The sequence below is a fragment of the Microtus ochrogaster genome, chromosome 6, assembly GCF_000317375.1.
Source record: "Microtus ochrogaster isolate Prairie Vole_2 chromosome 6, MicOch1.0, whole genome shotgun sequence".
Taxonomy (NCBI): domain Eukaryota; kingdom Metazoa; phylum Chordata; class Mammalia; order Rodentia; family Cricetidae; genus Microtus; species Microtus ochrogaster.
The window spans coordinates 74,138,181-74,155,775 of record NC_022013.1 but is presented as its reverse complement, the minus strand read 5'-3'; the positions used below and the strand labels follow the sequence as shown (position 1 = coordinate 74,155,775).

At 43.5% G+C, this 17,595-nt stretch overlaps 1 protein-coding gene across 8 annotated transcripts in view; it reads right to left on the bottom strand.

The window, feature by feature from the left end:
- Positions 1-17,595, bottom strand: part of Esrrg (estrogen related receptor gamma) — a 613,611-nt gene that overhangs the window by 166,011 nt on the left and 430,005 nt on the right. For all 8 annotated transcript variants that reach the window (XM_026779823.1, XM_026779825.1, XM_005348853.3 and 5 more), the window contains one exon: positions 6,336-6,751. In XM_026779823.1, the coding sequence (XP_026635624.1) occupies positions 6,336-6,738 (403 nt within the window). In that variant the 5' untranslated portion in view covers positions 6,739-6,751. The remainder of the gene's footprint in view (positions 1-6,335; positions 6,752-17,595) is intronic.

Sequence of the window (17,595 nt, the reverse complement as noted above, 5' to 3'; positions counted from 1 at the left end):
AGTAGGAGATATTTCAACACATCCCTTTAAAGGCTCATAGGATGCATTCTCTCAGTTTGTGAGTTCTTAGTTTTTTTCTTGACTGCTGTAAATGGTCTGGCCTAAGACTATGATTGCACACAATGGTTAAAAAAATGATACATTTCTCAAAGACCCTCCAGGACCATAAGATCTGCTTCCACAAAGAGTTGCACAAAATAATTCACAGGGCAGAGGAAGTTGCTAGCACCAGACACAGTGCCTAGGTGCCATTCCTATCAACAAAAGCCCTCAGGCCAGCACTTAAGCTTCATGTTTAGGGTATAAGTTGGGATTCTATCAATGCACTTTGTACCTGAGGCCATGGACATTGGAGAACAACCCTTTTATAAAAGGCTGTGAAGGTACCAGGAGGCAGCATGAAACACTCTATAGCCCTGATCCTGAGTGCTTGGGACCCTCAATTGCCTGGGTAGATGCTGTAAGCCCAGCCCACGTCTGAGCAAGCGCTCTGTTAAATCCATCTTCTAGGATATTGTGAAATATTGAGAAGAGATCAAGATCAGGCGGGCCAGGGGTGGGAAGGGAAAGCAGCTGAGCTGTAGGCTACTGCTAAGTGTGTCTTCCACTGCTTCTTTGGGACACACACCCTCCAGGAATTTCAAAACGAAAAGTTCAGAATGGACTTTCAGTCATTGAAACTGTGTTTGTCCCAATAAGAAAACAGGACATTTTTATTCCGCAGTAAACCCTGACATGTGATTTTACCATAGTTATACATATGGTATGTCATTTCTTTGGTTCTTGATGGTATGATCAGAACTTTTTTTTTAATTTATTTATTAAAGATTTCTGTCTCTTCCCCGTCACCGCCTCCCATTCCTCCCCCCTCCCCCAATTAAGTCCCCCCCCAGCCCGAAGAGCAATCAGGGTTCCCTGCCCTGTGGGAAGTCCAGAACATTTGGACAGGTACTGGACTAGGAGGAGATGAAGTATTTTGGGACAGTAAATATGTCTGAGGGACCATGTTTTATATACTTGGCTTCATTGTTGTGTTGACCTTTTGAAGCTATTTAAAAATCTGTGAGTTCAAAGTACTGTCTCAGGCCCGAGTGTTCAAATTAAAATCTGCCCCAACAGCGAGCTCTCTCCATCTTTGCAGCTTTAGGCCTCACATCGATGCCTATTTGGGTATGTGCTTTTGTTTTCTACCACAAAGTGATTTATTTTTGAGGTATGGAAGATAAAAGGCAGGGCCTTATTCATGGCAGGCAACTGCACTGTTACTACCTCCATTCTGAGCACTTTTCTTCCTGACAGGGTGCCACTATGCAGCCCAAGCTAGCCTTGAACACACATGCTCTCATCTCTGCTTCACCAGGGGCTGGGACTGCAAGCGTGGACCACACGCTCAGTGGGGAACGCAATGTTTAATGCAAGTCCCAAGATTTTGTTTTCTTTGTTTAACTTTTTCGTGTGTGTGTGTGTGTGTGTGTGTGTGTTGACAGAAAATAAACCTACTTGCTAGGGTCTTACACATGCTAGGTAAACCTTCTACCACTTGACCACCGAGCATCATCTGTTCCAAATCTTATATTCTTAAACATATAATTTTCTGTTTTGAAATGGGGGGGGGTGTATAAAACCAATTTTCTTCATTCTAATGCTGGAATAAAAGCTATAATGACCTAGTGTTTTCTGTTAAATGTATTGATATGTTTTGTGAATGTTTTCCTTTTTGGGAAAAAAAATTCCAAAGAAAATTGTGAGAGACAAGGAGAAGAAAAAACAAAAACTTTCCCCATTTATATATGAACTACAACCAGAAGTAGAATTAGAAAAAGAAAAACAAAAACAAAAGTAATAGAATCATTCCTTCCAAATCAATAACAATGGAAACATGGCAGCCGCTGAAATCCTATCAGTTGTTAGGGTTACATTTGACAGAAATGTCAAAGTCCTTGCAAGCATTTCAACAACTGGGGGTATGGCCAAGTAGAAACCCCAGATTTAGCATATACAAGGTTCTGGTTCCCTCCCTAGCTCCCCACAAAACCAAACAAAAAGCCCTCAAAAAACAAAGCCTGGACTCTTGCCCACTTCTGACCTTGTCCAGTAGTTCCTTGGAAATAATTAGTAAGTAGAATATGCCTTCCTAATTGGCATTCAGTGAAATCCATAATTAATTGTCTTTTCAAGAGTAAAATATCACAGAGAAACCCTGTCTCGAAAAACCAAAAAAAAAAAAGTAAAATATCATAGTCAGCTTTGAAAGAATAATACTCAATATTTTTGTCAAAGCTTGCCACGATCTATGTTTAGTTCCAACTTTAAGAATTATTTGATCTACCATTTGCTCCTTTTGTCTTTTTCTTTAAGATGGGTCTTACCATGAAGGCCAGGTTGCCTTCAAACTTACAGCTTCCTGCCTCAGCCTTCCCAATTGCTGGAACTGTAGATATGGAGTGCAATGTCCAGTTTGTTTATTTTTGTACAACTTTTAAAAAATATATGCTTACTTTAAAATTTTTAATTCATTTCATTTTCAATTCTAGAGCTGGACCACATTTTATTCTATAAAATAGGCTGTGTTTTCTTGTCCATTCTTTCAAACTCCTATTTATTGCACATCAGTAAACAAATAAATCCACCAAATAAGTCATTGTAGTAAGAAGAAAGATCCTTAAGAGTCACTACCGCCCACAGATTAGCCTTTGGCTACACATGTCCCTTAGGAAGGCACAGAGACCAGAACCAGTCCCGGGCGAGGCCGAAGTCACACTTACATAATGTCCTGGCCATCGGGGCTGTGAGACAGAAGTAGGCAGGCCTAGTTCTCAAGGGGAGTTATGTAAGCTCGGCTCATTCCCTGAAGAGTTCCCAGGGAGTGGAGGGAGAAACTACTACCTGTCAAGGAGAATTTGCTTCGATGCTGCCCTGAGTCCCAAGAGCCACCCTCTACCCTTCCTCATAGAAACACAGACACACGCGGCTGCCATACGGATGGGCTACTTTCGACACCTTTGGAGTTCAGGCACCACTGTTTGGCCACAAAGAGGTGGGTCCGTTCCAATCTTCCTTACAATTACCGCCCTAATTATTACATTATACTTTCACAATTTAATCCCTTTATTTGCCTCACTGCCTTTTTGGGGGCTAAGTGAACAGCACAGTGTGAGCCCTGAGGATGCGGCTAGCAGAGTACTCTTGCAGAGTGTGCCCCAGCTGCCAGCTCCAAGCACAGCCAGGTGGGCAAGACCGGAGTGCTAATCGGGACAGTGACATCTCTGTCTCATGCTCAAAATCCTTGAAACTCACTCTCTCCAGTGTGGAGGAAAATCCAGCACTCTGCACCTATGCCAAGAATCATCCTGCGCCTGGCTCTGCTGAGCTTTGAGTACCGGCCGGCATCCTAACAGATAATCACACCCAGAACACGGATGGCTCTATGCCAGCGGTTGCTCAGTCAATAACTATTTCGTTGAGCATCAAAGTAATAATCTGTGTTTCTTTAAATAAAAAAATCAAAAACAAAAGAAAACAACCAACTATTATTACTTTCCCTCTGACATATTCTGTCTCAGCAAAACAAGCCAAAATAATAGACATAAATCCTCTTTGCTACTCTAAGACGCTGATGTCCACCTACCAAAAGCAAGAAACTTGTAGAGGAAGAATTCATCTCAACCCACAAGCTTCAGGATTAGAACTGGCAAGGACGTTGAGAGGATGGAAGAAACTATAGCCAGCACACTGCCCGGATCACACCAGCTAGGGAAAAATCTGTGGGTAAACGGTACTGGTTTTTACAGGGAGCATCCACTGCTTCTATCAGCCTAACCTGCATTTGTTCCTTCATCCCCAGACATTTATCTTCATGCCAGACCAAATTTAACAAAAATTATTAACAAATTGAATTTCATACACTCTGAAACCCAAGGATTATAGGAATATTAGCCAATGGCTGATAAAACAAATCAGAGATTTGAGGCATTTTCATCCTGAAATTTTGCCATTATCAGTGAACAGGATGGAGATATGCTTTGTCCAAATGCCACAATGAATACCCTTACATATTTTGTTGCTGTTGTTCCTGGTGGTGGTTAAAGGAACTGGACCCACGGACTTGTCCATGCTAAGTCCACGCTAGGTCGCTGAGTCACATCTTCAACCTCTCCATGTGACCATGTATTACTTCTGTTCTTAAGCATTGTACCAAGTATGGGTGTTGAAAAAAAATTCCAGGGTTGGAGGATTTTAAGAAGAAAAAATTAAAGCATGATCTTCTGGTCAAGAAAATGGAAAGCTGCATCTGTTAGAGCTATATTGTCTTGAACAGTGTATGTTTATTTGAAAAAAAAGTTTCAGTGCCAGGATTGAGCCTAGCATTTGGGGCAGGGTAACCGTGAGTCTAGAAATGAGCTTACACTCAGTGCCTTATTTGTGAGCTGTCAATAAACCCTGAGTTCTCAGCCCCAGACGAGGACGCTGCAAGAAAGAAGACAAGGGAAAGAGAAAGGGGAGTTGTCCACAGGGAGAGAGCCTTACACAGCCTGCACAAGGCTTGGCTTCCATCCCAAGTGCCCAATGTCCATCCAGCACAACAATGAGTAAGGGTAGAGAGCTACCCCACGTGCACGGAGGAGGCTCTAGAATCACCTATGAAAATATGTAAAAAGTATTAGTGCTTAGCAAGAAACACCTCCTTCATACCTTAGAAACCAGCATATCGCGGCACTTCGGGTTCTGAATAACCTGATTTTATATACGTTCTAGAAACGCCATGCAAATGCATGGCAAGATGTCCTCAGGAAATCACTATCAGTGGGCTTCAGGGTCTCAGGCTCCGACCTCAGCACCTAGAGGACTGTGAAGTCTAGCTTGCCAGGCTCACACCAGAGACTCTCGTCAAGTTAGCCTAGGCGGAGGCCTAGGGTTTGCACTTTTAACACACTTGTAGGTGATGCTGACAGACCCAGCCCTGCTATCCCACTCTGAGGACCACTGGTACATTAACACACCAGAGTGCACCAATTCATCACCTTGACTTCACGTGAGGGATCATCTAGGAAACTGACAAAAGTCCCCCTTGGCCTTGGCCATACCAAAGACAAATTAGTACAGAACTTAGGGGTTAAGGCTGTGGAAAAATGTTTAAGAACATTGTTTGCAGGAAATTCCCAATAATCAAAAAAGTTTGGGAAATGCAGATGTATGAAAAGTTAGACTTTGTGTATATGACTGGTTGTTGGACATATATATGAATATATATATACATACATACATATATAATGGTGCTGGGTGTGGCTCAGTGGTAGAATGCATGCAGAAGGCCTGGAGTGCAATCCCAACATAATCATATTATCTATTTGTCTGTCTGCCTCTATCTGTCTATCTATCTATCTATCTATCTATCTATCTATCTATCTATCATTTATCAGTCATCTATATATTATACCTGTCTATCTATCCTTACCTATCCACCCCATGTGCTTGTATGTGTGTGTGCATGCATATGCAAGCATATATGTTATACCATGAGCAGAAACATTGGTGTGCTTTAGACCCTTGATATATGATGATTCTTTCTTCCCCTCATGTACTTTTAAAGACTGTCACAAGAGATCAAAAAAGTGAAAACTAGTTTTCTGCTAGAATATATATATATGTGTGTGTGTACATATGCTAAGTTTTATGTTTGTATATAACTAGTTTAAAAGAGAGGCTACAAATTTCAATCATTCTACATTTTGCATAAAAAATAATCATGTTATTTCTAAATCTAGAGGTTTGTAAAGGTTAGGTTATACACTGGCATTTGTTTGGAGATGTGTTTTCTATTCAAATTAATTCATAAACACAGTAAGCATATACCCAGCTACAAGAAAAAGACATTGAGATCATGATAAATATGTCTGGAGTGGCAGTTCTCAAACTGTGACCCTTGGCCTGCCAGGATTAGCATCCCAGACCCAGCAATTCTGGTGCAAGAACATAGTAACCCACACGCTGGTGAGATTGCCAAGGATGCTAATATACACGCGTGGAACAGAAACATAGATCTAAATACTCGACACGTTCTCAAATCTACAGGCAAAGCAATGTGGGGAAGAGCACTGGGAACCTACGCGCCCTGTTCAGCTGTTTTGCAGACCTACCGTGTTCTCTGAAATGTCTTTATTATCATTGCCCACAGAGAGATCCACAGTGAGACAGGAAGGGTGTGGTGGATACCTGGAGAGGGGTGATTCCATAGATCCTCCATGTATTTCTGTTTTCTATTCAAAATTGTCTCATCAGTGTGCATGGCATGGAATAGAAGGGTAAGTACCAGAGAAAAGAAACAGAGCACTCACCTTGAATCGTCCTCTTGAAGAAGGCCTTGCAGGCTTCACATGATGCAACGCCATAGTGGTAGCCAGAGGCAATGTCGCCACACACTAAGCACAGTCTCTTGGGCATGGAGTTGAGCATATATTCACACTTGGTCTGGGGGTCCTCAACGATGGTGCTGGAGCAGTCGTCATACAGTTTCCGAACAGGCCCGCTACCTCCCAGGATAGGAGCAGAGGGGTAGAGAGGTGGCGAGTCCAGTCCGTTCTGATGGCCATTCATGGTTGAACTGTAACTCCCACTGGCGTCGGAAGAACCACCAGGGCTGTGGTGGTTGACGCTGTCCGTCAGGGAGGCTGGGCTGGAGGGTTCCGTCTTGATGAAGGACGAACAGCTGGAATCAATGTGCCGATCTTTGTTTGACATTCTGCAGAGAAGCCTGAGAATAAGGGGGAGACACAGAGAGAGAGGGGGAAAGAGAGAGAATGTTAAAGAGTCCCAGAGATGGAGACACAAAGACATGGCAGAGAGGGGCAGATAAGGAACGCGGGAGGGGAGGGGAGAGCAGCAGTATTGGAATGTAAAAGCCATTGCTCTTTAAGAGTGCTTCCTGAGGGCTGGGACTACCCATCACTCAGTCTCCAGTCAATACCTCTTGTTCTACAAGAAGGTAATCAGCATAAGGGCATGACAGGGTTACATCAAAGCTCCCAGACAGGCCATAAACAAAGCTCTACAGGGTCCAGTTGCTTTTATTTTATCTTTCTCTTGAAGAACCACTGTCAATGCTACCATGGCTCTCCAGATTCTATATTTATCAAGAGAGCTGTGCCGATTTGCAAAGTCCCCGCCGTTCCTCAAATTGCATTCATCTCCACTCTGTGTTCGACTCCACATCCTGATGCCACATCCATTTTATCACAAACAGAAGCCAACTTTTCGTTTGCAGCCAGTGCAGATATTCTCAGGCTCCGGAAGAACGGACTGAGAGCAAGCACACCATCTCAACAGCTTCACGGAGCTTAGTGAAAGGCTCATGACATTGAATAGTAAATAATCTGTGCGAGAGCGAACATGAGTGTGCATGTGTGTGTGCACGTGCCTGCATGCGTGCACGTGTGTGTGCATGTGTGCGTGCGTGTGTGTGTGCATGCATGTGTGCGTGCATGCATGCATGTGTATGTATGTGTGCGTGCGTGTGTGCGTGTGTGTGTGTGTTCATGCCTCAGAGCAGGGGAAGGAAAAGAGAATGGTTGAAACGTGGCTCTAAAAAACTGCTTGAATTCTACAGTACCTATGGGTCAGGAAATCTGAGACATCCTACGATGTAGCATTGGAAAGTATCTCATCATTTTAGAAAAATGAGATTTATGATGGCCCTCTCCTTGACTCCCCCTTAACATCACACCTTATGAAAGGCTCTCGGATGAAGTGCCTAGCCTGACATACTATTTCTCTAACCTAGAAGAAAGCCATCACCCCCTCTCTTCGTTGGCCCCATAAGTGGGGAGATTTCTATAAAGGTAATTAGATGCAAAGACGTAATTGGTCCTCTTGGCTTTCTGCCTCGCCACAGCGTAAAAACCCTCTTATGCAAGGCTCTGAGAACCCCAGTAGCCACTAAGAAGAGGTGACAGTTGAGAAAGGGACTTAGATAATTGCTTCCCAGTGGAAAGTTGATTTATGGGGATCCCACTGTGATGGTCATTCTCTAGAATTTGGGGGAGTAGTCACAGTATAGCGGAATGGATGCAATTATCACTTTCACTATAAATCTAATGATATTTTATCACCGAACAAATTTCATGCCCTCCTTCATGTCTCCCTTCCCCCATTGTTTCAATTCCTTTTAAGTAAAGGGAGGATAGATACTATGGAATTTCCGATCAGAAATGTCCACCTAACTCTTCTGAGTGGGCAGTCTCAACAACAAAGCACGAGGGCAGGGATATGCTTCTTCCTGAGATGTACTTCACTGGGGGAAAGTCTCTGCTCCCTGAAGCCAGGCCATATTACCGTTTGCTGGGAGAAGGGGAAAGCCACCCAAAGGCCCCCTTGCTTCCACTTCCTTAAGAACGAGGGAAAGAAAAACTATCTCGCTTGCCATCCTGGCGACAGCATCCTTTCCCTCCTGCATCTGCTTGTCCCCGTCACTGCTAACGGGCAGTGTAATTAATAGATCTTTCTCCTTGTCCCCCTGCCTGCACTCTGGGCCAAGCATTCTCCTCAGGTTGGTGTTTGAAGGAAAGCAGGTCAGCGGCTTGACTTACAGCAGCCCTGCGACTTCCTTTTCATTTAAAACTCTTACATGGCCACTCCCCTTCTTCCCTTATAATCACCAGACTGCGCGCACATACTTTATGATCTTAGGCCACTGGTTGGAAGTTATTAGGCTACCAGACCATAGATGGTCTCCCTCCCCTTCTCTTCTCTCACAGCTATGACAATTTACTCGTTCACTGCCCCATCCGGGCACTTTCTTTTTTTTCCATCCTCCTCCCCACACCCCCAATGGGACGCTGCTTTGAGATGCCAGATCACAAACAATGCCACTTCTTCTCCAGGTCTCCTCCAGCGTTCTCCTTAAAGTACAGGATTGTTCTTCATCTTTGTCCCCTGAGGGGTTTTTCTTTCTCCTCATCAACTTCTAAAATTTATATTCTGCTAGTTCAAGGAGCAGGGCCAGAAATGAACATGCCATTTATGGGACAGCTATTTGCTAAGTCACCAAATGTGCGCATGTCAAAGACACATTGTTCAAATCTATTCATGAAAAATGAGGAAACTTTAGCCAGCTGTCTCATTCAAAATCTCACTCCATACTTTACAGTAACCTGGAAGCTAGCAGGGAGTTCAGGGGGCACTGCTGCCAAGGAAGCCCCTGGAACAGGGACAGGATCTTCTAAATAAAATCTGGTCACTCCAGTCACGAATGAAAGCAAACACACTGGATTTGCGCTGTGGGTAGTATGTGGTTCTCTTCCAACATAAAATGTGCCCTTAATTAATAACTTTTGCCTAGCGGAAATAAGAAGAAGGTGGTTATTAGTCAAAGGCTTCTAGGTGTGCCAGATATTGAGTTGAACATAAACACTACCTCATTTAATATCTGCCACATTCATCTTGGTGTGTGTGTGTCTGTGTGTGTATACATGCATGCCTAGAAGGGGCTTCTCTTTAAGAAATTAAGCATCAGATATTCTGAAGTATGATGATGAAGGTTCCATAGCCAGGAACTAGAAGAAATAAGGTTTGAACTCGCATCTCATTCAAAACTTTGGAGCAGAAATGTCTAGGAGCCAACAGAATTTTCAATAATTCTCATTTACATTCGACAACATGACTGAGAAGCTGGAGAGATATTCTGGTGGCTAAGGGGATGGGGTACTATTGCAGAAAGAAATTAGTTTGGTTCCCATAACCCATGGCAGGTGACTCCCAACTGCCTATGACTCTGGCTCCAACGGATCGTACAGACCTTCTGACTTCTACAAACACTACATATAACCTGTCCCACCATATACATGTAATTAATTATTTTTAGTTTAAAAATACTTAAAATATACTTACCTGGGCCCAAGGGCACATACCTATAACCCTATCTGCCGGCGAGATTAAAATAAGGGAACCACAAATTTAATACTTGTCTGGACTACCGTGAGTTTAAGGCTTGCATATGAAACTTAGATGCTGTCTCAAAACACAAAACCTAAAGCCTGGAGAGACAGCGCTACCTGAATTCAATCCTAGAGTCCACATTTAAAAACAAAAGTGATGGGCATTGGTGGCGTGCATTTGTAATCCCAGGTCAGAGCTGGCAGAGACAGGTGGGTTCTGGGGCCTCGATAGCCAGCATCCTAGCCTACCTGCCACAGTACAGGCTAGTAGGAGACTCTGTGTCAACTTTTTAAAAATTAAAAAATAAAAGAATAGGAGGATGAGAAAGAGATGGAGGAGAAAAGAAAGCAATAAGTAAAAAACAGTGAACAGCACCTGAGAACGAACAACCAAGGTTATCTTCTGGCCTCAACACACAGGCACAGACATGCAGACACCTGTATACATACATGTGTGCACACATGCTCTCTCTCTCTCTCTCTCTCTCTCTCTCTCTCTCTCACACACACACACACACACACACACACACACGGTCTCTCACATACGGATACACAAAATACACACAGAAAAATATTGAGGCTGTAACTCAGGAGTAGGTTACTTGCATGAGACCATCAGTTCAGCCCTAGTAAAGCTAAATAAATAAACAAAAATAGCTGAGCCATCCAAGGTAGAGAAGGTATGCACAGAGACCATCAGTGGACAGAGGGTACACAGAGACCATCAGGGGACAGAGGGTACACATACCATCATGGGACAGAGGGTACACAGAGACCAGGGGACAGAGGGTACACACAGACCATCATGGGCCAGAGGGTACACACAGACCAGGGGACAGAGGGTGCACACAGACCATCAGGGGACAGAGGGTACACAGAGACCAGGAGACAGAGGGTACTCAGAGACCAGGGGACAGAGAGTACACAGACCAGGGGACAGAGGGTACACAGAGACCATCAGGGGACAGAGGGTACACAGAGACCATCAGGGGACAGAGGGTACACAGAGACCAGGGGACAGAGGGTACACAGAGACCAGGGGACAGAGGGTACACACAGACCAGGGGACAGAGGGTACACACAGACCAGGGGACAGAGGGTACACACAGACCAGGGGACAGAGAGTACTCAGAGACTTTCTGCTTTGGCTTCTCAGCTAATTCCTCCGCTGTTCAACTGTAAACGGAAAGGGAAGAGAAGGCCCCACCCCGGCTGCTGATCCTCCCTGTTGAGTGATGGCCAAACAGAATCCCCCAAAGATCACGGTTGTCTCCTCATCACAGCTGAGCTCATTACGGGGAACACTTCCTAGACGCCATTACAGCATAACCTAAACCACAGCCCGTCTTAATTCTCCAGCTCTCGGTCTCGGAAATTCTACAGCTCTATTATTCAAGCCTGAAATATTCACAACTATCTATAAATTCAATTGTCAGCTGGTGGGTTTTATTCTAGACTTCACTTCAATCTAAAATTAGAGGCACTAAAATTCGCATTTACTCTAAGAGGAATGTACTGAATAAGACTTTATTTCAAAAGAACACCTTTTTGTCAGAAAGAGCCGTTTTCAAGATGATGGCTTTATCTGTAGCCAGAGTGAATAAGCCCAACTCCACATTATGCTGTTAATGCAGAAATTTCAGGTCACATTGGATTAATAAAAAAAAAAAAACCTCTAAATTTACTTAAGAATTATGAATAGAAATAACATGTGTCAAAATGTGTAGGAAATATTTATTTTAAAGCTTCAATACAGTTTACATTTATTTTATTATTTTGGGTGAAAAGACGGGAACCAGGAAGCAGGAGAAAGAGCTTTCAGAAACCCTGTGAATGAGGTAGAGGGGAGGGTCCTGGGGATATAACTCAGGAGGAGAGGGCTGGTCTAGTCAGCACGCAGCAGGTCTTGGGCTTCATTCTCAGAACTGGTCTCTCTCTTTTTTTTTTTAATGACAATGACATTTTTACGTAAGGAACAAAATTTGAGGAATTTAATAGCCTTCCTGAAAGTGTTTAAAAAACACTTGCAATACTGCTTAAGACTTGCTCTCAAGCAATTCTGATCATGAGCCTCGACATAGGAATACTTCCCAGCCTAGGGGTCTTCAAGTTATCTGGATATATTTTATATCACTTATAATTATATAAAGCATATTATAGTTGTAATTATTTGCATATTAATTAGACTGTATAAATGATTATAAGAGTTATTTTGGTGTTAGATGTTAAAAATGAGGAAAACCAAACTTCCTAGTGAATGGGCTATTTAATTAACTATGGTGTACATTTGTGCAGAGAGAGAGAAAGTGGAGAAAAAGAAAAGGATCAATTAAAGTTGCTGCTGTAGGGGAAACAAGAGGACCATGTGTGAGTTAATTTTCAATTTATATTATAATTATCGAGCTAATTGTTTCTAGCAATTCTCCCCAGATCCAGGTAATATATAAGCGTGAACGAAGGGCCACCAAGTTTGAGTTTCCATACTTTTATATCCACGTGCAGGGGGGGCTACATTTCAAAGAAAGGATCCAAACTTGGGAAACATATGTGTTCATTAAATGCTGATATACAAATATTTTTAGTAATATTACTTATTTTTAGCCAATTTCTCAAAATACGAGGTTTTTCTAAATTTGCATACATGCATTATATGTTCTGTGTACATGCTCAGTGCTGGCAAATGCAGAAGTCTGTGTCAGATCCCTCTGGAATTTGAGTTACAGAGACATGGACACCACTGTGCAGGTGCTGAGAATTGAACCCAGGGCGTCTGCAAGAGTGCACTCAACTGCTGCGCCCTCTCTTCATCCCCAACCATGAGTTTTTAGTTGACTATATCTGTACATGTATGTGTTGTACATGACATTGCCTGTGTGTGAGGTCTCAGGACAGCTTGCTAGTTCTATAGCTCAGGAGCTCGAGAGAAAGTTTGGGTCGTTAAGGTTCTACTGCTAATGCCTTTACAGCTGACCCATCTCCCTTGCTCCAAGTATGAGCACCTCTAATGTCTTATTTTCGTTTGTTTGTTTGTTTGTTTGTTTGTTTTGAGACAGCATCTTGTGATTTAGTCCAGGCTAGGCTGGGACTGTGATCTGTTCAGGATCTCAGCATTCCAAAGACTGGGATGAGAGGAAAACAGCTAATATTTTACCAAGTGAATTCTACACAAAACTTGAGCGTATTTCCTACTCCCATAAATGAAAAAACCAAAAATGAAACAAATAAAAACGGGCTCATAATACTACAGTCCCTGCAGTTGACAGCTGAGGCCAGAAAACCAGAGTTGGAAATCTTTCTGGGCTATGCATCCAAGATGTTGTCTCAAAAGAAAAACGAAGCTCATATGTCATATAGGAAACTGTGTGTAGCAGTCTCCATACCCCATCTTGATGATCACACTCAGAGAAGGTCTGAGACTATTCTTATATGTACACCAGTGGCAAACAAATCCAGAAGCTAAATAAAGGTTAGTTGATGATGTCACCACTTCGCTTCTTCTGAGATATCCTGGAGGTTCTAAATAGGTACCTGTCATCATTAAAATTCAAAATGTTTTAAAAAAAAAATCTCTCCAATGTGTGTTCATGAAAAAACAACAGAAGCCAGAAATGGGGCACATTTACAAATCAATCACAGGATTTCATGAACCTGTTTTGTTTAAAAGTCAAGATCTCGGTAGCCTACAGTTATTTTTCATTGACGCTCTTAGAAGAAGCCCTTGGTCTAAGGCCACAAACCCTCCAGGGACAGGCTGCAGAGCTGGTGAGTCCAGCTTGGCTCCCTTGGCAGCTTGAGTTACAACATCCAGCAAGACTTTACAAAGTGCCCCCCTCCCCAACTAATTGCACTCTGTAATGTGGCAAAATGCAAATCACTTAGTAAGGAAATGGGCATCAACTGCTATTGGGAAAATGGAGATGCTGAAGACGGGGAAAGCAGCCGAATGAAGTGTCATGTCAGAAATCCACGGTGCAACGTGTGATTTGAGAAAACATGACTACTTTAGAGAGACAGGGTGTCATTACGGCTTCACAGTAATACGGTGCTTTGACAGCTGCTGAGTCTAACATACCATCATTGCATTAAGGTACACTGGCTTAGTTGGGGAAGGATGAGAAAGGAGTTTTTCTTTTAATAGGAAAGCTCTGCAGGTCTGCCTGGTTAACCTCATCGAAGGAGATCGCTGATTGTCAATGAAGAATCATAGATCCTGACCCAGATACTCAGAAAGACAAAAAACACAGGGTCAACATACCCGTGCATATGCAGGCTGAGTGTCTCATTGTGCAAAGGGCAGTCAGTTCACTAGCCTAGAGTTTTCTGTAACATCATCAGATCACAATCACTTATTGTGATTGTGCACTGAGTCCAGAAGACTCTAACTTGGCCCATCCCAAGAAACTGACCTGGCTATATAGCCTGGGAATAAAGACACAGCACCCCAGAAAAAAAAAATACTGGGCCCTATCTGAGTGGGAAGCTCTCTTATTTCTGCAGGGGCTCCCCAACATTCCAAAATGGGGAGAAGAAAAGTCCCAAGCACACGAGTGGGCTTTCAGCTCCTGTCTAGATGGTGCTTCTTCCGCGAACAGCGGCTTCAAATGAAGCAACACGACCCTTACATTCAACAGTTGTCCCCACTCTTCCCCTGACTCTGAGCTCCTCAGCTCTCCTGGTTTAAGTCCCAGGGATCCCTAAGACTCAGGTTGTCTCCCAACACTCCAAGCCTCACCCAGTGGACCGTGGAGCTGTTCGCTCTGCAATACTTAGACCAAAGGAAGATAGGAGAGAATCCCTTTTCTCCTTTTCAGCCCTGAAGGGTCAGAAAGGTGGCAAGGGAGATGCAGGGAAGACCTCGCAACCTCCCAAGAGCTGCGCACAGTGGCAGTGTAGAGACTGTGTGCAGAAGCACCAACCTCCAGCTTTCTACACCCTGGAGCCAAACACTGCTTTGTTGTGACCCACACTATTTCTTTATTCAGTTGTAAATCTTCAAAATCAATTTTTAATTGTTTTACCTGTATGAATGTTTTGCCTGCAGGTATTACGTCTGCTGCATCCCTGCCTGGGCTCCCAGAGGCCAGAAAATGGCTGGAGAATCCCGAGACTGGAGAGTAGCAGGCGGTTGTGGTCAGACACGTGGGTGCTGAAAGTGCTCCTAACGGCTGGGCATCTCTCTAGCCCCTTAATTTGATTTTTCAGAACAAGGTTTCGTGCAGTCCATGCTGACCTTGAACTTCTGGTGTAGGTGAGGCTGGCCTTGTAGCCCTGATCCTACTGCCTTGACTCTCTCAATGTTGAGATTACAGGACTGCAGCACCACCACTTCGTGCTGAACTCCAACCTGCTTTTGAGGGAGAAAACCCCTGTTGTTTCCACACTGCCAAGGGAGTTACTCTGCTTCCTGGTTGATGAGCATTATGAACGGGGACCAGAAAGACGCTGTGATGTCACCCCGTGTCATACGTCATGCCCGTCAGTGGTTTCCATACTTAAGGAGTCGCTCTGACTCAGATGCGCTGAGCCGTGTGGTCTATCTTTAGCTTATTTTCTTGGACCTGTTTCAACGGGGTGGGGGATGGGGAGTGAGTATCTCTTCTTTATTGTGTCTAGATCCCAGTGAATGTGCAAATCAATAAAACTGTTAAATGCATAATAATGTCAGTTAACCGTACACACAAAGTTTTGCATAATTAACTGTGTGGGATTTTCTATACTATAATGGTCACTCATGTAACATGGAGTAAGCTCTTTAGGTCTATAAAATATACAGTTTATATGTACCATGATTCTGTTTAAAACTCCAACTAAGCCTCTACCTTGGCTTCGAAGGGAGCACTTTCTTCCACTGCCAAGTCCCAATCAATTCTTATGGCATTACTTTATAACTAACATGTTACTTAAGTGATGATGGCTATTAACTATTATACGAATCACATTCATGTCCTGGAACATAGTGGGGGAAATACCATTTAGTTTAAACAAACTTCTGCCATGTAGTCAATACTATTGAGGCAAATTAAGTGTTTTAACAAGTGTGTGTATTTGTTCTTAATGCAGTTCAATTAACTATGTCCTCGAAGCTGCCCAGGGACATGATACCTGTGGATCTTAAAGAAACTGTCCAAGTGGCAAATCAGACACGCAATAAGCAGTACACATTGGAAAACAAATCATTTTGTCTCGAGGAATAATTCTTATTTTACAGAAGTTAGTCTCCTGGGAACCAAAGACCAAGGAGCAGAAGAGGTTTAGAACAGAGTACCCTCCTGCCAACCCATGTGGGTGTAAGTGTCCCAGGGTGAACTGGGTCACCAGCCCAGGGTAGCGTGAAACAGCTCTGGGCACTGGGTAGGGACTCTCACTAAACATGAAGGTTCTCAGAGTACAAAAACTACCTACGATAAATCATCAGAATGAAGCCTATGATGTACTGAAGCTAACATTTGCTTGGTTTTCGAGATTTACTACACCATGAACAAACCCCCTCTGTAGTCACTGTCAGGAAAGAAAGAGTCAGCTGCTTCTACAAATCTCCAGTCCTTCAAACAGAAATATGGATCAATAAAGTTTGCTCATGTTTAGACAATTCTGTCTTCCAGCAGTCAAGGAGTACACTGTCGGGAAGTCGACACAACAGGGGACTGGCAGCTAAATGAAGACCTTCTCGCTCATCTCGCTGGAGAAGAAACAGACGGTCCACTCGCGGGAAGTCTGTACACTGATCTTTACAAATGACAATCGAATATAGATGCTCCACACACTAACTCCAATGATGGAGTTCACAAATCAAACCCAGGTCAATGAAGGCTTGGGCTGTCTGAATATCCCTTCCTATTCTTTGGGCTCCAATGAAACAGGAAATAAGAATTCCATCAGGAATAACTGGAAGTAGAAGTCACCCTTTGCTCATTAATAAAATATTCTGCAAAAGCAGTTACAATAACCCATAGAGCAGCTGCCTCCAGGGAGACAGGCTAGATACTTGGGGTGGGGGTGGGGACTCAAATCTACTCAGACACGGGTGAACTGTGCTAGTAAGACAATCCAAATGGGGAATCAGAGTCATTTAAAGAAAAAATGGTTGCTTTAAGCACATAGAAGACTTTTGCATTCAGGGAGATTTGCAACACAACTCGAGATGACGTATCGCATCTGCTGGACGGTGCTTAAACTCTATTTATACTTTTAAGGCAATAGCTTAGTCTGCAAGACAACATCTGGATAAAGAAGCAGCTGGTCTTGGTGGCTACGTGTGACTGAAGACAAAGTTAGGGGGATACTCTGCTGGTATCAGGTGTGGGCCAGCTGAAGCCAAGTGGAATGGGGGGAGGGGAGCAGCTAATCATTCATTTGGAGACTCTGCCCATGTCTGAGCACCTCCTTGAGCTGGCTACTTCAAAGAGATGATGGAGCTAAACAGGCAGGCCAAAGAGAGTAGCCAAGTCCACACCTCCTTTTCATCCAGGCCATGGAAGTGACTAAGGATATGTTCAGCACCCTGGTGGGCTTTGCAAAAAAAAAAAGATTTATTCTGCAGCGAGCAGGGCAGGAGAAGCCATCAAAGAGCAGGGTTCAGGTCAGAGGGACTCTGTCACATGGAAAGGTTCAAACACTAGAGTACAAAGGACAATTTCTAACTCTTATTTGCCATTTAAAATACCTG